Below are 20,920 nucleotides of genomic sequence, written 5' to 3' on the forward strand. Positions count from 1 at the left end.
AGCTGGATGCTTCACTCTCTGCTCTAGTCCTCTGTGGCCATGCCACTGCCTCTGGGCCCAGGAGTCAACTGGGTCTTGACATATTGGTGGCTATCCAAGTCTGCACCCAGGTTCACAGAGTCTATTGAATGTGGTCAGACTTAGATCCCAACTTCATTGCTGTTTTTTCCCCTCTTCCCCTTATCAGCCAGACCACATGCCTGCTTGTGTATTCCCCTTGAGTGTTAGTCTTGAAAGGGAGTTTGCTTTGAGTGGTCCCGACCTTGATGGGGTCCCGACCAAGTTTGCTGTGATGGCTCCTGGGTGAACAGCTTACTTGTTCTTGTAGTAATCAATCAGACTGCCATTATTGTTTCAGATTTTTCCTGCTGGTCTTTCTTCATGAAGTATCTTCTATTCTTTTAGCTGCTCCAGGCTGGTCTGCTCATCTTTTCCAGTGGAAATTTCCCACCTAAGACAATTCTGGATGGGGTTCTGGTTTCCATCTATGGTCTTATGCAATGCAAAAGCTCCACAGGAGGTCTCTTTCACTGGGCAACTTCTAGGCCTCTGATGCACTCTTATGCATGTTTCTATCATTATATTTTTATAGCAGCATCTTAAGTTATAAGGAAACTGACATTGTTTTGTAGCAGTGAGAGCTGTTGTTTTTTTCTGCAAGATCCACATGCTAATTATTATACATAAAATCTATAAAAGCCACATCAGTTATATTGCCAGAGTTAAGCTTATTTGGTGGGTACCCATTAATATTGAGTTGATTCTGGCTCATAGTGACCCCATTGACAGAGGAGAAGTACCCCATAGGTGGGTTCTAACAGCTAATCTTTCAGTTAACAGTAAAGTGCTAATCTCATATCAAACCTTGTCCTTTGGTGGTTAGTTTAAATCCTTAAATCTTCCTTTTTTTTTTTTTTTTTTGATACTTATAGTATTTATCTTTGTTCTATTTGTACTAAAATCAATACGGTTCAACTGCATGATGAACTTTTCAATATTCTGTATACTCCTTTTAAAAAACAAAACAAATAAAGCAATCCAGAAGCATACGCATCCATGCATGATTCAATGTAATCAATGTTTATTTCATCACTACAATGTTGAAGAGTCCCTGGGTTAATGCTATTGCTGTTAACTCAAAAGTTAGAGGTTCAAGTCCCCCCAGAAGCACTTTAGAAGAAAGGCCTGGTGATCTAGCACTGAAATATTGAAAACTCTAAGGAATACAATTCTATTCTGACACAGAAGGAGTCACCACAGGTCAGATTAATGCAACACAGCAACTATTGGTATTTATACTGACCACTCTACCAGAGCTAGTTGTTGTTGTTAAGTGTCATCAAGTCAGTTCTGACTTATAACAACCCTGTAAAGGGTTTCTGCAGAGCCGCTGGTGAGTTTGATCTGCCAACCTTGCAGCTCAAACCAACCTAGCAGTTCAGTGCCTTATCCTGCAGCACCACACCAGGTCTCCATCTAGAGCTAGAGAACTAGAGACTCAAGAAAAAAGGGAAACATTTTCCTGTCTTAAAACAAAACTCAAATGCTAACCAAAAGCTGGGCATTTGACCCCACTAGCTGCTCCTTGGAAATCCTTTACAGGGTCAATATAGCACCACAGCACTTAATAACAAAATGATGTTAATGAAGAATGATTAGTGGCAAGCAGGATTAGGTTGTATTTGGAGTCAATCTCTTCTGAGATATAAAAGAGATTAAAGAAGCAGAGATCAGAGGCACCTCAGCACTACCATGGAAGTAGAGTGTGTCCTTGAACTCAGGTTCCCTGAACTGTAACTTTCTAACTCTGCTAAGACTGATGTCAAGACCAATGGAGATCTATTAGAAACTCCAGTGCAATGAATGTTGAAAGGAGACAGAAATCTTCCCACAAAACCAAATTAAAGAAAGCTTTCCTCTATAGCTGGCACCTTGAGTTTGGACTTTTAACCTCCTAAACTGTGAGGAAATACATTTCTGTTTGTTAAAGCCATCCACGAGTAGTGTTTCTGTTACTGTTACATGCCGTCAAGTTGGTTCTGACTCATAGGGACCCTGTATAGTGTTTCCAAGGAGGAGTTGGTGAGTTTGAGCCAATGAGTTTGTGGGTCACAATTCAGTGCTTATCCTACAGTGCCACAGCACTAGATAACAAAGACATATGGGGTCACCCTAAGTCACAACTGACTTGACCTCAGCTAATAACAACAGTGAAGGGAAGATTTTTTTATGACTGACAGAAATCTCAAGCCTAGTATGACTATTGTGTCAGAGCATGGTGGCTCCATAGGATAAGCACTGAACAAGATTGATGGTTCTACCCAACCAGCTGCTCGGAAAGATGAGCCCTTCTGCTCCTGCAAAGACTTTCAAGCCTTGGGAACCCTATAGAGTTTCAATGAGTCAGAACCAACCTGATGGCACGAAACACCAAAAACAACATGATTGTTTTAGTTACCTTGTCAGTAGGCAAACAAGGCTTGAATGCAAATTGCCAAACTAGTTCTGTTGCCTAGAAAGAAGACAATTTTATGACCTCTATTTATCTCAAGGCAAAACTATCTGACAGAGATTTTCTCTTCTAACTTACCTCCTATTCTTTCCCCCTCTTTTTATTCTTCCTCTTAGTATAACATTTCATAAATTTTTATTGTTGAAGCACCTTACAAATCCTATTTTTGACTTCTTTGCTTATCTCTTAGAAACGGCTTTCATAGAAGAAAACATTAGTTGCTTTTCATCTTAGAAACAGTTTCCATAAAAGAAAGCATTGCTTGGTTTTTATCCCATGATAAGTTTGTAATGTAATTCATAAATTACATTATTTCTAATATCTGAAACAGATGCCACAATTGGATAAACTGTTTCCCAGATGAAACTATTAAGAATATTAAATAAACATGCACAAATATCAACTATCTTGAATCAAGTAAATAAATCCTGTAACTCATAGCAGGTCAAGGAGAGAAGAAGAAGGTATATATAGATTTGGAAAAACCCACCCATCAATCTGAATGCTGAGTAAATAACTCAATAAGCTGAATTATATGAAGAAGAACATGGCATGAGGACTGAAGGAAGACTCATTAACAACCTGCAATATGCAGATGATATAGCCTTATTTCCTGGAAATAAAGAAAACTTAAAATGCTTACTGATGAAGATCCAAGACTCCAGCACCTCAGTATAAAGAAAACAAATCCTCACAACAGGCTTTGTACATAGCATCATGAGAAATGGAGAAATGATGGAAGTTGCCAAAGACTTCATTTTGCTTGGTTCCACAATCAACACTTTGGAAGCATCAGTCAGTATTGCAATAGGCAAATCTGCTGCAAAAGACCTCTATAAAGTGTTCAAAAGAGTGAAAATGTCAGTTTGAGAACAAGGTGTTCCTGACCCAAGCCATGGTGTTTTCAATCAGCTCATATGCATGTTAACGTTGAACTATGAATAAGCAAACTGGAAAACATCTGATACATTTGAATTATGCAAGATCAAACAAATCTGTCTTGGAAGAAGTGCATCCAGGTGTTCCTTAGAAGTGAAGATGACAAGACTGCTTACTTTAGATGTTTTCAAAAGGAACCAAACTAAAATCAAACCTACTTCCATCAAGCTGATTCCGACTCAGGGCAACCCTAGAGATAGGCAACCCTAGATCTGGGATTGTAAGTCTTTACAGGAGCAGATACCCTCATATTTCTCCCCCAGTGTGGCTGGTGGTTTTGAACTGCCAACCATCTGGTTAGCAGCCTGATGCCTATCTCACTGTATCACCAGGGCTCCTTTCAGAAGGGCCCAGTCTTTGGAAAAGGACATTATGCTTGATAAAGCAGAGGGTCAGTGAAAAAGACAAAGACTCTCAAGGAGATGGATTGATACAAGGGCTGCAACAGGGGGCTCAAACGTAACAATAATTGTGAGGATGGCACAGGATGGGGCAGCATTTCATTTTGCTGTACATGGGTTGCTATGAGTCAGAATCACCTCTAGGATACCAAACAACAACTCAGTCATGTGATGGGAGTTACAATGGCAATGGCTAGATGCGCTGTATTAAGTAATTCACAGCACTGAAGTTACCAGTCATCATTTCCTGAGACTAAACTATTCAAGTACTAAAGTTTCTAACACTCAAGAATGTTATAGGTCAGTGGACTCTGAGATCCCAATGATTTGAAATCTGGAACAAAAAAATTTCTTCAGCAGAACAATTTTCTAAAATTAGGAACAAATTAATTAGTATTTGAGTAAAGTATGGATTACTATTATAACTCATGTAGAGAGAGGGGCCCTTGAAGCAAGTGGCTAAATCTATCTACAACAAACATTTTGACAAGCTCCCACCAACATAATACAAGGCATCAAAACCATCCAAATATGATTCTAAAGATATCTTTACTTTAACAGCTGAGGCTCTGGGCATGTGAAATATAATGAACTTAGATTTTCTCTAGAAGGCAATTAGTAAATTGCTCACATTTTGTGGCTGAAAGATTACAGCGGCATGAACAGATGGAAATTTAGAATTCTACAAAAGGCAGATATTAGAAATTGAAGACATTGATTTAATTTTCACCAAGCAAATGAGAACCACAAAATATAGATTGCTCTTCCTATAATTAAGAACATAATTAGAGTGCATCAAATTCATATTTAGTGTAGCTTATGTTTCTTCCTTATTATTTCTAAATTTATATACAATCTAAGTCAAAGAACCTACTTCGAGTTCAGCTTCACACTAAAAGGGTCTTTTGTGAAGGATGGATTAAACTAAGCCATTTCTCAAATTAAGCCTGCCAAGGTGTCGAAGTATCGCTTTCACAGCAGGATGCAGACTGCAATAATAAGAAATCATAGGACTCAAAAAGTAGTCCTTGTCTCAGGACAGATGGAGTGAACAGCTGAGAGAGGGATTCAGCCAGTTTATTAACTCCATGTGAGTAGAACAACCAAAAAAATCGTATTTAAAGGAATTCATGGGAACATTTTAGTCTGAAAAACATAATTTAAATGATGGCAATTTTGGAGTGACAAATTTAAAGAAGAGAATAATAATGTCCCACATTATAATATCACTTAAGTAACATTTTTGTGTTTCCAACTCCTGAAAACAAAAGGTCCCCTGTGATGTATACATAGATTACAGGCTAATCTAATTTATGGGAACTTGACAAGTATTTAGACTTTAAAAAACACATAGCAAAAGCTGTAACATGAAATTACTAACATGTTAAATATTTGGGCCCGTATTGTTGCTGGTGTTGTAGGGTAAGCACTGGGCCACAAGGTCAGTTTGAACTGCAATGTCTGCAGCTCAAAATCACCAGCCGATCCTTGGAAACCCTGAACAGGATCACTATGAGTCAGAACTGACTGGTGGACACTTAATGACAAAAACAATTGTTGTTTTGAGTCCTGATGTGGCACTGTAGGATAAGCACTTGACTGCCAACCACAAGGTCAATGGTTCAAACCCATCAGTTGCTCCTTAGAAACCTTATATGGGTTGCTTTGAGTCAGAACAGATTCAATGACACTTAACAACAACAACATAATGGGAATTATTCTCAAACACATTTCTTGGAATCCTTTTAGTCTTTTAGGAATCTCAAACAAAAATCAGACTTAGTTTCTCTTAAATATTTTCCCATTTCAGAGTAAGAAAAAGAATAAGCAACAATGGCGGTGGTGGTTGTGTGCCACCGAGTCAGTTCTGACTCATAACCACTCCATATAGAGCTTCTGAGGCTGTAAATCCTTAAGGGAGCAGAAAATTCCAACTACTGATCTTGTGGTTAACAGCCTCGCTCATAACCCACTATGCTACCAGGGATTCTTAAGCAAAAATGTTACTAAGTGACTTGGAGTCAGTTGTGACTCACAGTGACCTTACATAGGGTTTCTAAGGAGCACCCAATGAGTTTTGAACCACCAACCTTGCAATTCAAACTGACCTTGTGGTCCAATGCTTATCCTATTGTGCCATACAAGGACTCCAATTCCCATTATAAAAGCACCATATAGGAGTTTCCTGAGAACCCTAAACTGATGGGCTTATCAAATATAGTGATATGTTTAGTTGCAAATATGTAGGAAACAAGTACGTTCTCTAAATTTAAATCCATGTAATATGCATGACCTAAATGAGGTAAACAAAAATAAATGAGGAATTTTTAAAAACTGAATAGTTGTATCTAGATAGCATCAAGAAGCAAACTAGCAACCACTAGTAAAAATCATTAGAGATAGGTACCAGGTAGTCTTTTTTCTTTGAATGAAAACAACAGAGGCTCTTTCTGCACAAGCAATGTCAAGAGAGACTAGTTCTATTATCCTTCTAGGGTGCTAAGGTACCTCTCCTTAATAAAAATAAATAAATCATATGTCTACCAAACAAGTCTTGAATAATTGAAACAATCTAGCTTATGCTTATTCAAAATACCTTATAGGTCTTTTCCATAGCCTGAGAGTTGTTTTTCAATTTTATACAATAAACTTCATATGCAAATTGTGACTTCCTTCCCAGTCACACTAAAGGCAAACAAAAATCCTGTTTTATTGATTTTTAAGCATATTTCTGTTTCCTGTGAGGGAAATCAGAAAACAGAAATAGTAGCTTTTGAATTTCAGATGAGTTAGTTATTCCGAAACTGTCTTGAGTACATGGCCTAGCCTTTTGATATTATTCACCAAAGGAACTGTCAATTACAAAGACTTTAATTCCCTTTCCTCCCCAGATACAGGCTGTAATGAACTGTTTTTACTCCTCAGACTCACTAGTTTAATAAAGAGATTATAATATATTTGAAGCAGGCATTTGCTTTTTTTTTTTTTTGCCAGTGCTTTATCTCCATAATGCAGACAACTAGTAATGAACTGTTTAGACATTAAAGGGCATCAGATTAATTGTTGTAGGTAAGTGCTATTGAGTGGGTTCCAACTCATAATGACCTCTGTATAGGGTTTCTGAGGAGCAGCTGGTGGATTTGAACTGGCAACCTTGTGGTTTGCAGTCCAGTGCTGATCCACAGCACCACACTAGAATGCATACTGCAAGTCATATTTTTCCTTATCATCACTAAAATATATACAGATTTTGAATCAAGGAGAATGTATTGAATATACTTATAATTGAATATACTTATGTCTATTTGTCATATTGTCTTAAGGACTTATGGACTCAAGAAAATTTAGCAGAAGATAGCTAGCTAATAGCTAATGAAAGGTTTGTTGTTGTTAAGTGCCGTTGAGTCGATCCCGATCCATAGCGACCCTGTATAGGGTAGAGACAATAAACAGCTCTCTCGTGAAATAGATTTAATAGTGAAATTAACACATAAATTCACAATCTGTTAATTCTTGCTCTTATTATGAAAAGATATTTAATAGAATTAGAATTAAGAAGTGGCGATGTTGTTGTTAGTGGCGCTGTCTAGTCGGTTCTGACTACTAGTGACCCAGTATAGGGTTTCCAAGGAGCAGCTGATGAGTTTGAACTGAAAACCTTGTGGTTCACAGTCCAGTGTTGATCCTACAGTGCCACAATAAAATATGAGAATAATTTCCTACCATCGCTCTCAACCACCTGCATTTTGATTGAAAGGCCTAGATAGTCATTAATTTTTTAGACAAATCTTTAAGCTATAAATTAAGTATTTCCATTAATTAGTGTAACAACTGCAGAATTATTTTGCTATGTAATCATAATTTGTGCATTTCAGTTATCAAAATGTAATTAGGACATAGTTTTTTATTCATAATTATTTTTGAAAATCATGCCTAGATATAGATCATAATTTGTTAAATATAGATCTAAGAAGCTGATACACATCTGCTTAAAGATAAGCAAACTCTCAAGTAATTTACTTATTGTAATTAGCTATTAATTAGATGTAAATTTACCAGGTCAATGAAACAGACTTTGGTTTTTGTTTTTCGTTTTTTAAAATTTACTGCTGAATCTCTATTATCCGTGTCAGTGTGGAGCACACAGTTTATGGTTAATAAATATTTCTAGAATAAAATAATAAACTATTATCAAATAATAAAAGCCTATGTGGGCAGCCCTGTAGGAGCTAGCTTCTAAAAATAGAGAAGGATAAGAAGAGAAGGAAAGACAAAGAAAGATGTTAAACAAGAGAAGAGAGAAGAAAAAAACAATAGAGGTCTATTCTATTGTACTCTTATCCATTTGGCAGAGAAAGAGTGGAATTAAAGTAAAGAGTGAAAAACAGATTGCTGAATCCTTTCACTTCCCTCATATACATCTTCCAACACAGGCTAAACAAGCTTGTAGGGTTCTCATTCAAGCCCATGGCAAGCATCTTAAAAAGTGATATCAATATATAAAGGCCTATCAGCAAATACAAGCATACAATTTTGTTGAAAACCCAATGGGAAAGACTTATGGTACAACCTTCAGATTTATATAGTTCTCGGATTTTTATGACAGAGTCCTGACGTAGTGCTGTAGGATAAGCACTAGACCTCAAGGTTGATTTAAACCACAAGGTCGGTGGTTCAAACTCACCAGTTGCTCCTTGGAAACCCTATAGAGGGTCAATATGAGTCAGAAACTACTTGATGGCACTTAAAAAAAAATGACAAGAAATCACAAATTATTTGCACCAATTAACTCATTATTAGGTTGCTAAGCCTTTGTATCTCTTCCAACCTCTAAAGACTTTCCCCTCTCTAGGTTGTTGTTGTTAAGTGGCATCTATTGGGTGCATAGTGACCCTGTATAGGATTTCCAAGGAGTGGCTGGTGAGCTTGAACCACCCACCTTGTGGTTCAAACGACTTTGCAGTCCAGAGCATTAGCCCACAGTGCCACACCAGGACTCCTCCCTAGGAGTGTCCAAATCCTTGGTTATTTGATTTTTATTGAGTGAGGGATTTCATAGCTGCAACTGAGGGAAGCATGAATGAGTGGAATACCAGCTCTGTACCTGTTTGCTCACAGATGCAGTCCTGGTGCTTCTGTTGTCAGCTCTGTGTATCAGGTAACTGACTCTTACAGGCTTGCTGGTTTGTCTCCTAGATGGTCTTCTGGGCTGAGCAACAAGACAGAAGCACTAACAGAAAATAGAAGTGGGAAGTGGAGAAGCCAGGCTGTCTCTTCCCACCACTCTCTCTAGAAGCAACTATAACTTCTCTCTGTGCCTTGACACCAGCTCCCAGTTGACAGGTGGAATTGTGGAGTCCTACTCCTGTTCTCAAAAAGGAGCTCTGGTAGCATAGTGGTTACAAATCGGGCTGCTAACCTTAAGGTCAGCGGTTCGAAACTACCAGCCGCTCCGCGGGAGAAAGATGAGGCTTTCTACTTCCATAAAGATTTACACCCTCGGAAACCCTGTACAGGGTCGCTATGGGTCCAAACCGACTCGATGGCACTTAACAACAACTCTTGTTCTCTGGATTAATCCAACGATATCTGCTATTGACTTTTCTACTGCTATGTGAAAACATCCACAGCTTGAGCACTATTTAAATGCTCTTCAAATCCTATCTGCTCAGACCTATGATCTTGATTAACTATTTCTTCTGACTGTCCAGCTGGTCTAAGCTGCTTTCTTTGCCCACTTGCCTGTGTTAGTTCTCCTTCAGGACTGCTCAGACCAAACAAACTGGAGTACATTCTCAAGTTTTGAACTGCAACACTAATGCATGTAGGTTTTACTCTCAGTGGGAATGTCCAGATCAGGTTACATAATTCAGAACCTATATAGGTAGTTTAAATGCCCACCCAGCCCTATCGCAATCCCCAAATTAATCATGATTAAGTAAGAAATAAAGCAAGCTCAACACTGGTTCTGCTACCCTAATTACCCTTTCCACTTAGTCTCAAAAATAACTCTGAAACTAAGAGCAAAACATTTCTAAGCTCTCTGTTCAGTCCACACACAACAGCGAAAGCTCTGTGTTTCAAGTCTCAGTCCTTGCATTCTCTTCATAACATTGATTCAGGCGCCAGACAATCCTAGGTTACAAGTCAATGCTTCTCTGGTCTCAAGTACCCGCAGCTAGGACACAGAGGATTAGACTTTTCAGATACTAGATCCCTGCCCCTCCACCAGATTCCAGAATGTTTTAAATCCCTGAGGATCCACCACCACAGTGTATCTAGACCTCTCTGAAAATGACCCTTCGACACAATTTTTGTTTGTTGTTAGTGCCGTCAAGTCGGTTCCGACCCATAGCAATGCTGTATAGGGTTTCTGAGGAGCAGCTGGTGAGCTTGAACCACCGACTTTGCAGTCCTGCGCATTAACCCACAGCGCCACACAGGACTCTACAATGTTTGAATTATAACTGCAACAGACCATGAAACCTGGCCCCAGGACCAGTTCCACTACGGGAATGGTTCTAATCAAGGTCCTGAGCCTGACTTTGTGTCAAGAATTGAATAAATATACAAGAGTCTTCACTGGCCCCATTTAATTGGCTTATTCCTGATGTTTCCTTTCACTTTTGCTGTTTTAAGCTTGGATGATGAGCACCTCTTTGTTTCTCACTGTCTCTCTGTCTCTGTCTCTCTTTGTCTCTCCCCACATCCCTGCCAGCTACTCCTCTGTTATTTGGTGCTTCCGTGTATTTGTTTTCTAGAGACACACAGGAGTTTATTTTGCAAGAAAATCATGTTAGCCCTAGCAGAAGACACATTATTCCATTATAGCTTTGCCACATGTCTATAAAGAAAGGTCACTTCACTTAAAGGGTCATTAAACTTCACATATTCACACACAATAACTAAGACATTTATTTTAAAGTTATTCTAAAGATTGACATATGCTCTCTCAAAGATTTAAAGCCTTGATAACTCTATAGAGGGTCACTGTAAGTCAGAACCGACTCGAGTGCACTTAACAACAACAAAAAGTAGGAGTAAAGCTGACTCCTTCCAGCACATTCCGGATCTGTCTCTATATAGTTGTTAGCTCTGTAATACAACTACAGAGTAATTAACTGTTCTAAACCTTAGATCAGGAGCTCTGATAGCATAGTGGTTACGAATTGGGCTGTGAACCTCAAGGTCAACAGTTCAAAACTACCAGCTGTTCTGTGGGAGAAAGATGAGGCTTTCAAACCTGTTCACTACAACACCTAAAACATTTTCACATTCATATAATCTACGGTCTCAGTCTACATGGCAAATATAATCTTGTTCTTTGAAGTACTAACTATTAATTTTCCTAGACCTTTACGTTTTATAATCAGAACTTTCTCTAAGTCACATGTCCTGTCTTGTTATGCAGGCCCAAGCATGACAATATTGAAATAGTTGAGAAAGAAGCTTTACCCTAAATTGTATCTTTTTATCTTTCAAAGGTACTTTTTCATAAAAAGTTAAGATACATTTAAAAAATTACTATTCATTAATATGTTGTTATAGATTGTAAGCAATTGTCTCTTTTATAAGCAACATAATTACAAGTGAATTACAAATGTAGACTTTATGACTCCAATTAAACTCTAGGCCACAATCCATTAAGAAGTGATTACACACATTAAATTGGATGTAAGGGAAAATAAATATGCACCATGATTTAAACTATCAAAGTAAATGAGCAGTAGCAACTTCAAATAATTTGTTTGTCTAAAATTTTTTTACAAACACAACCTAAAATATTATCTTGGATTTAATCAAGGAAAAGCAATTCTTACACTTAATTTTCATATGCATATGCAAAGTTACTCTGTCTTTTAGTTTTATATTCTACTCTAAGTTAATTTACCAAGAACGTCTTTGAAATATTTGCCAAGAGTTAGAAGCTGAAATGAATTCTATATTTTAGTTGTACAAACATAGTAGTTTTAAGAATATTAAAATTACAATGAGATATATAGGGAGGATAACAACGCTAGTAAAGTATGCTCACCACAGAATGGCCAATCATTCAAAGTAAAAAGACAACGTTTACCTAAGGACAAAGATGAGAAGAGATGGAAAGGTTGGTGGAATGGGTATAGGAACCACAGGGAGGAAGTGGGATCATTATAGTTGCAGGGAGGGGATTGTGACCACTGAGATGAAACACAGTATATGGTTTGTTGAATGTGAAACTGATGGTCTTTTCTGTAAACCTTCACTCAATTCACAATAAAAAGTTTTTAAAAATTTTAAGTGAGAAATATTTAATTTTAAGGATTATATTTTTATAAGAATCAAATCAAGTGACTAAAAAGTAATTCATAACAAATTGAACTTTTGACATCATTGTAAACCTTCTTGAAAGTGAATCTAAAAAAAAAAAAAATGTCATCAAGGACAGTTACATCTCTGTAAAAATGGGAGACTCATTTATCACTGAAGTATTTTTTTTCCCAATAATTCATACATATATGATGCTTTCTTCTCCCTCAAACATTTAAAACCTCGGTAACCATATACAGGGTCACTATGAGTAGGAACTGACTCAATGGTACCTAACAAAAACAAAACCATGGTTTGGGTTGCATTTTGAAAAGTAGCTTGTTTTAATATCATGCCTATAAATTGTAATTTGACTAAGTCCTCGCTACCATATTTCAGGAATAAGAAATTGTACACACTTCAATTTATCATCTCTTACATATGCAGAAAAACACAATTTAGTGGAGGAAGGAAACTTGAACCAAAGCATCTTTGAACATGAATATATTGGGGGCAGAAAAGACTATAAAAAAATTCAACAAGTTAGTAAACAAAAAGTATTTCAAATATTAGTTTAGGAACAAGAATACATGCCAATGTTTTAAAAGAAAATTAAAATTTTTTTTGTGTAAAATAAAATGAAGAAAGTTAGTGGCCATTCTAATATTTTGAGGAGGTTTTGACATTTATGGGAGAAGGTAATATTGCTGACACTACTATTTAAGAAAGGCACCAAAAGAAAATTCCCATCAGAAAGTGTATAGAACATACACAGATATCCCCACAATCAGTTTGCCTTACTCAACCTTAGTTTCACACATATAAGACGACAGGGGCAAAGCTGTAAGTAAAATACTGGAGAGAAGAGAGTAAGCTGTTGAACAATTAAAGAAGTGGAAAAAAGAAAATAAAATCAAAGACAGTTATGCTTACAGAAATAGTCTTAAATAATATGAGTTTAAAATATGAAGCTACATCTTCTTTTGGTAGTCAGTCTAGAATCAACTGGAAATAATGCCCTTAATAGAATGCCCACTGTTTCTTCTCTACTTCATGCAAGGTTTCCTGCAAAAATGGATGGTGGCTTTCTTATCAAGGAAAGAGAAGTAAAGCAAATTATCCTTTGATGTCTCTGCCATTAAGTTTGCACCAGGAAAGAATAATGGTTAATCATATAGAAAATGACACTCAGTTAACAGTTTAACAAAAACAAAGAAAAGTGTTTACTAAATAGCAAAGATGGTTGGGTCAAACCACCCCCTTTCATAGAAATGCCCGAAAAAGAAATACACTTAGAATGTGTGGCAGAAGGAAATAACTTTTAGAGTGCCAGGTAATCATTTTTATCTTTGGGGGTCTAATTATCTTTCCGTGTTCACCACTGAGCACCTAGGTACTAAGGTTTGTTTGTGAAAGGAAAGCAAAATAGGCTTCTGCCTTACCGCCTCCACTTCAGCAGGGTCGTACCAGACATTGATGTAGGGATGCTGCAAGGCGTCATCCACTGATATCCTTTTTGCAGGATCAATCACTAGCATCTTTGACAACAAGTCCCTGGCTTGGCTGGCTGAAACAATGAATGAGAAAAAGCATTAGTAAAGTTTGATTTGATTTGGCTAGAAATTTTTGCTGGAAAGAGGAAAACATGAAGGGAACCAAGCATCAAAGGGCACCTTCTTTTCAAATATATGGTGAAATTCTTGATGTGTTGAAAAGGAAATTCATTTTATGTGTTTTGGATGTTTGGATGTATATATGTACGTGTGTTTAAGTTTAAGGCTTCATTTAGTACTAAGTTTCTGTGAGTGCATACAATTTATCAAACTCAAAATTTGGATGTGTAATGTTTTCCACTTGAGTAATCTGAACATAGGATAAACATAGGACAAAGAGCAGGGGTAATGAAAATACTCGACAGATGCATGCATGGATAGATGTTTAGCCGTTAATCAACTTCTGTGTTTCTATATTTTGCTTTATAAAATGGAATTAACAGAACTTGAATATTCAAATTAACAATAGAGAGATTGTATACAGTTTCCCTATATATGTAAGAAAAACAAAATTTGCAGAATGGATGTGAGAGGAATTATATGGTTCAACCACAGAATTTTATTTTAATATCTCAGTGATCGTTAGGCATTTTCCAATCAATGAAATTATAGATTAGATGAAATAAGTTAGATAGTGACTGAAGTTCTGGTGTAGAGTAATGGTGTGATGCTGTGGGTTAATGCACTGGACTCCAAGATTGGTTTGAACTGCAAGGCTGGCCGTTCAAGTTCACTAGTATTTCCTCAGAAACCCTATTCAGGGTCCCTGTGAGTCAGAACAGAATCCATGACACTTAACAAAAGAACAAAGTGACTGAAGTCAGTTCACTGCTGCCCTATTGTTGTTGTTGTTAGGTGCCATTGAGTCAATACTGACGCATAGCAACCTTATGCACACCAAAATGAAACGCTGCCCAATCCTGGGTCAGCCTCACTACTGTTGCCACGCTTGAGTTCATCAATGCTGCCACTTGACCAATCCATCTTGTTGGGGGTCTTCCTCTTTTTCTCTAACCCTCCACCTTACCAAACACTTGTCCAGTGGCTGGTCCCTCCTGACAATATATCCGAAGTATAAGAGACAAAGTTTGGCCATCTTGGTCTCCAAGGAGCATTCTGGCTGTACTTTTTCCAAAATGGATCTATTGGTTCTTTTGGCAGCCCATGGCACTTTCAATATTCTCTTCCAACACCATAACTCAAAAGCATCAATTCTTCTACAGTCTTCCTTGTCCAACTTTCACATGGCTTGGGTCAGGTTCACCTTGGTCTTCAAATTGTTATCTTTGCTCTTTAACACTTTAAAACGTCTTGTGCAGCAGATCCGCCTAGTGCAATATGATGTTTTATTTCTTGACTGCTGCTTCCATGAGAGTTGATGGTGGATCCAAGCAAAATGAAGTCTTTAATAACTTTAATTTTTTCTCCATTTGTTGCTGCTATTGGTGTTAAGTGCCATTTAGCATGATGTTATGTATTGGTCCAATGGTGAGGATTTGTGTTTTCTTTACATTGAGGTTCAACCCATATTAAGGCTGTGGTCTTTGATCTTCATCAGTAAGTATTTAAGTCCTCTTCACTTTCAGCAAGCAAGGTATCATTTGCATATTGCAGATTGTTAATGAGTCTTCCTCCAATCCTGGTGCCATGTTTTTCTTCATATTAACCCAGTTTCTTGGATTATTTGCTCAGCATACAGGTTGAATAAATATTGTGAAAGAATACAACCCTGTTGCACACCTTTCTTAATTTTAAACCATTCAGTGTTCCCATGTTCTGTTCAAGCAACTGCCTCTTGGTCCATATACAGATTCTTCATGAACAAAATACTCATACTTTGCAGTGTTGTCCATAGCTTGTCATGATCTACACAGTCAAAAGCATTTGTATATTCAATAAAGCCCATGTAAATATTTCTGATATTCTCTGCATTTAGCCAAAATCCATCTGATGTCAGCAATGATATTCCTCATTCCACGTCACAACGTGGAATAGGGCTTGAAACTCTGGAAGTTCCCTATCAATGTGCTGTTGCAGTTGTTTTTTTTTTTTAATTATCTTTATAAATATTACTTTCATGCAATATTAATGATACTTTCCAACAATTTCTGCATTCTGTTTGGTCATCTCTCATTGGATTGGGCACAAATATGGATTTCTTCCAATCAGTTGGCCAGGTAGTTGTCTTCCAAATTTCTTGGCATAGATGAATGAATGCCTCCAGCATTGCATCAGTTTGGTGAAAGATTTCAATTTTTATTTCATCAATTCCTAGTGCCTTGTTCTTTGCCAATGCCTTCAATGCATCTTGGACTTCTTCCTTCAGTACCAATGGCTCTTGATCATATGCTATCTGTTGAAATGGTTGGACATCATCCATTTCTCCTTGGTAGAGTTACTATGTATTTCCTTAAATCTTCTTTTTGATACTTTTTGCATCATTCAAAATTTAGCCCTTAGAATCTTAAATATTCAAGTTGAGGGTTGAATGCTAAACATGTGCTTCCATTTCATACTTCTAACTTAAGGTCTTGGCACATTTTATTATGTACATGGTATGTACATATTTATAATAATTACTCATCATATTGTGAGTGATAATGGTTGGAAAACCTTACACTGATAATCAATAAGTGAGTTGATTTCAAAGCAATAATTTTTATGGGTTAAAATCACTCATTGAATTTAGTATCTACAATTCTATATAATATTACATAGAATACAATTTTAATTGCAAATAAACCAATATTATTCCCCAAACTCATTTGAAAGGAAAATACTCAATTTGTAGCAGATAAGTGGTAACATTTTAAATTAAAGAGCAGAAAGCCCAAATCAGTTTCCTATTTTAAGAAAAAAGTCTATGGATATGTACTTTTTTTTTTTTTTTCCAGAGGCACATGAAAAGATTTTTTCATTTGATCAGTTTTTCACTTTATTTAGTCTTTGCATATTTCATTATATTTGATTTTATAGTCTTCTTGAGCTGCCCTTTTATCTCCTCATTTCTTCCATTTACTTTAGCATCTCTACTTTAAAGAGCAAGTTTCCGAGTCTCTTCTGACATACATTTTGGGCTTTTCCTTCTTTTTTGTTTTCTTAACGACCTTTTGCTTTTTTCCTTTCTTCTTGATGTCATCTCACAACTCTTCTGGTCTTTAGCCTTTAGTATCTAATGCATCAAATCTGTTCTTCAGATGATCTCTAAATTAAGGTGAGAAATGTTAAGGGTCATATTTTGGCTTTTGTGTACTTGTTTTCATTTTCTTCAGCTTTAGCCTGAATTTGCATCTGAGAAATTGATGGTCTGCTCCACAGTCTGCCGCTGGCCTTTGGCTGATGATATGGAGCTTTTGCATCACCTTTTTTTCACAGATGTAGTCAGTTTGATTTCTGTGTTTTCCAACTGGTGAAGTCCATGTGCAGTCATCTTTTATGTTGTTTAAAAAAAGTATTTGCAATGAAGAAGTCATTGGTCTTGCAAAATTTTATCATGTGATCTCCAACATTGTTTCTATCACCAAGGCCATATTCTCCAATTACTGATCCTTCCTCTTAGTTTCCAAACATTGCATTCCAATAACCAGTAATTATCAATACATCTTGGTTATAATTTGATCAATTTCAGACAGAAGAAGTTGGTAGAATTCTTCAATTTCATCATTACTGGCTTTAGTGGTTGATGCGTAAATTTTAATATTAGTTTTATTAACTGGTCTTCCTTGCAGATATATGGATATTATCCCATTACAGATAAGTGTTGTACTTCAAGATATATCTTGAAATGTTCTTTTTGATGATGAATGAAATGACATTCCTCTTCAATTTGTCATTCCTGGCATAGTAAACCATGTGATTGTCAGATTCAAAATGGCCAATACCAGACCATTTCAGCTCACTAATGCTAAGGATATCAAAGTTTATGCATTCCATTTCTTATTTCAACTTCTAATATTTCTACATTCATACTTTGAACATTCCATGTTCCAATTATTAGTGGATGTTTAAAGCTGTTTCTCCTTATTTTGAATTATGCTCCATCAGCAAATGAAGGTCCTGAAAGCATTGCTTCATTCATGTCATCATGGTCAACTCTTCTTTGCAGAGGCGGATTTTCTGCAGTCATATTGGGAGTGACTTCCACCCTGAGGTGTTCATCTTCAAGTGCTATATCTGAAAATCTTCTGGTGCTCTTTACCAATATTCAATATTCTGGTGCTGACAGTGTTCCACTGTTATTCATAATATCAATTTGTAATACTTTGGTGGCTTTCATGTTGCTGTGATTCTGGAAGCTATGCCACCTATATTTTAAATATTAGCATGGTAACCCATGCTGGACAGGTTTCAGCTAAGCTTCTAGACTAGGACAGACTAGGAAGAAGGAGAGATAAACTACTTCCAAATATTAAGTCACTGAAAACCTTATGAATAGCAGTTAAAATGTAGCAATCTATTTTTTTCATGCGTTGTTATATTTTAATAAATATACTTTCACTGTTCTGCCTATTTATTTTAAAAATCACTCATTAAATTAGACTGAAAGACTTTTTATTTCTATTAATTACTCTCAGAAATTGAATTTTAGAAATTTGAATTGTTACTTCCAAATAGAAACTCTGAAGCTCATGAGAATAAAAACAATACAGAAATACCAGTACCTTAATTTTCTATATTTAGCCTTTGTTAGCTCTGGTAACATAGTGGTTATGAATCGGGCTGTGAACCACAAGGTCAGCAGTTCAAAACTACCAGCTGTTCCATAGGAGAAAGGTGAGGCTTTCTGCTCCCATAAAGATTTACTGCCTTGGAAACCCTATGGGTCACTATGAGTTGGAACCAACTCCATGGTACTTAACAATAACAAAAACATTGCCAAATACCACTTACTGGCCCAACAGAGCTTAATTCCTTTATTTCATGGATTCAAAGATCTCTTTGATATTTAAGTGATTTTATATCACGAATCAAACACCACATTTCCAAAGAGTCTCCCAACAGACCCACCCTTGTTTCTCTTCTAAGGAAGGATGGGGGATGGGGAAAGGGGTCTTCATCAATAGGTTGTTGTTGTTGTTAAGTGCCTTCGAGTTGGTTCTGACTCATAGCTATGAACTAAATCAACACAAAAAAGTGATCTAGTCCATATAAAGAAACAACGACTAATACGATTTGTCAGGAAGAAAATGTAGAAGAGGAAAGTATTTCTATAGTTTGTCTTTCATTTCCAAGCAAATCTGTAATGCTTTTTTTCAATTACAATAGGAAAAATTCTTCCCTTTGAATATTTATATATTATTATTCTCTATAATTTGCCAATTTTGGGTTGCAAATTATAAATAAATAAACATAGTTTACCATTTACAAGAACAGTATAATTATAGGTGCCCAAAATGAAAACAAAACAAACAAACAAAAAAAAACTATAAAAACTTGGAATTATATTACAAAACATGGCATCTTAATACTTTTTCTATAAGCGCTGTCTTTATCATAAAATTTTTTAAACAGGACTTCGTTACTGTATTATTACAATAATTGACATCATCTGAGGTATGGACATGGGGGGGGGTTTGTAAACGGCACCTGGTGACAGAACAGGTGACAAGAAAATGACTGTCTATAAATATTTTTGCAGCATTTCAGCAGAAACTTACTTTATGAAAATATCCCTGTAGCTAGTTATAACAATACCAATGAAAACATTTTTCATAAGCCCAGCTCACATGTATCAATATATTCACACAGCTAAAATTCTATGCTAATTTGTTTTCTGAAGGTTCCAGAGTGCTCGGTCAGAGCTGTCAGCCAATACAGGGAAGCTTGGAATCATGTGGTTTTGTCCGCATACACTATAAGCATGTGCTGCTGTTATATCACCTCTGGTGTTTTCATAGTCACTGATAGCTTCAAATTTTCTCATGTTAAAACATCAGTATGGTATTAATTAGTATTTGTAAACCTATGTTAATAACTTCATTGAAGTTGTAATTAGTGGAAAAGGAGAAAAGCAACAACAAAATAAGGCTTCTACTTAAGAGTCATGTTGTGTTGCTGCATGTTAATTCACTGGACTGCAAGGAAGGTTTGAAATGCAAAGTCAGCAGTTTAAGCTCACCAGTCACTCTTCAGAAACCCTTTGCAGGGTCACTATGAGTCAGAAGCAACTAAATCAACAATTTACTTACTAAAAATGCTGTAATTCAATGTAAAAAGATTTTATAAAACAAGTTATTATTCATATACTCTAAGAAATATTACAGTTAAGCAACTTAGAACTGTGTTTATTATATTTAGCTCTATGATCATAATTGATAATAAACTTTCCTAAGGATTCTGTATGGTCTGGCATGAGAGGAGGTCCATGTGGTGGAGGGGATGTGGCACCTTGAGTTACCATGCTAAGTGACACCCACTCTAGCGATGCCACACTACAAGCATTTTCAAAAAAAAGGATTACTTTGCCTCATATGTTGATTCACATCATGAAGATGTGAATCCCATCTGATTTATACTTGGAGTATTTAGCTTTTTTCAATTGGCACATAGACAATGCTGATCTTAAAAGCAGTACATTTAGCAAGAACTTAGTTAATTGCCATTCAGAAATCCCATAGAGGAAGCTGAAAGATAAAACCCAATCATGCAATGAAAGTGGCAAGAACACAGAAAAAAAATGCTGTACATTTAAAACACACTAGATAAAAGTGTGGAGAGATGAAAAGGCCCTGAAAAACAGAAGCATCATATTTTCATTTTTCTGTCTCATTTAAATTTACCATAACCACACTTAACTACTCACTTATTGACTATCTTATTATTTGACACTTCATATTTATGACAATAGTAAAAAATCTACTATCCCACTCTTCTGCACATTAACAATGTACATCTAGCAGTAATGAGTGCTGAGGTGTGAGCCAGGAGAAACCTTAGTTATAATGGTTATTTGTCAACTTGGTGGTGCCATACTTCTCAATGGTTTGGCAGTTATGTAGGTTGCAGTAATCTTCCATTTGGTGATCTGATGTGGTCATCCTTCATTTCTGAATCATGCACATTTTTTTGCATAATGGCATGGTCTTTGGAAACTGTCCATACCAGTAAGTGAGGAGTAGATGCATTTAAGTGTGTAGGTTAAACATGATGCTAAGCAGTTGCCAACTAAATACTTGAGGGGGAAATCGCAAAAGCATGTAATCTAACTTTTTTCTTTGATGCAGTTT

The 20,920-nt window shown here is 36.5% G+C and overlaps 1 protein-coding gene across 6 annotated transcripts in view; it reads right to left on the bottom strand.

Moving 5' to 3' along the window:
* The window catches only part of MAPK10 (mitogen-activated protein kinase 10), a 513,930-nt gene that overhangs the window by 56,624 nt on the left and 436,386 nt on the right, over positions 1-20,920 (bottom strand). For all 6 annotated transcript variants that reach the window (XM_006867739.1, XM_006867740.1, XM_006867737.1 and 3 more), the window contains one exon: positions 13,584-13,708. In XM_006867739.1, coding sequence (XP_006867801.1) covers positions 13,584-13,708 — 125 coding nt within the window. The remainder of the gene's footprint in view (positions 1-13,583; positions 13,709-20,920) is intronic.

The sequence above is a fragment of the Chrysochloris asiatica genome, unplaced genomic scaffold, assembly GCF_000296735.1.
Source record: "Chrysochloris asiatica unplaced genomic scaffold, ChrAsi1.0 scaffold00109, whole genome shotgun sequence".
NCBI classification, from domain to species: domain Eukaryota; kingdom Metazoa; phylum Chordata; class Mammalia; order Afrosoricida; family Chrysochloridae; genus Chrysochloris; species Chrysochloris asiatica.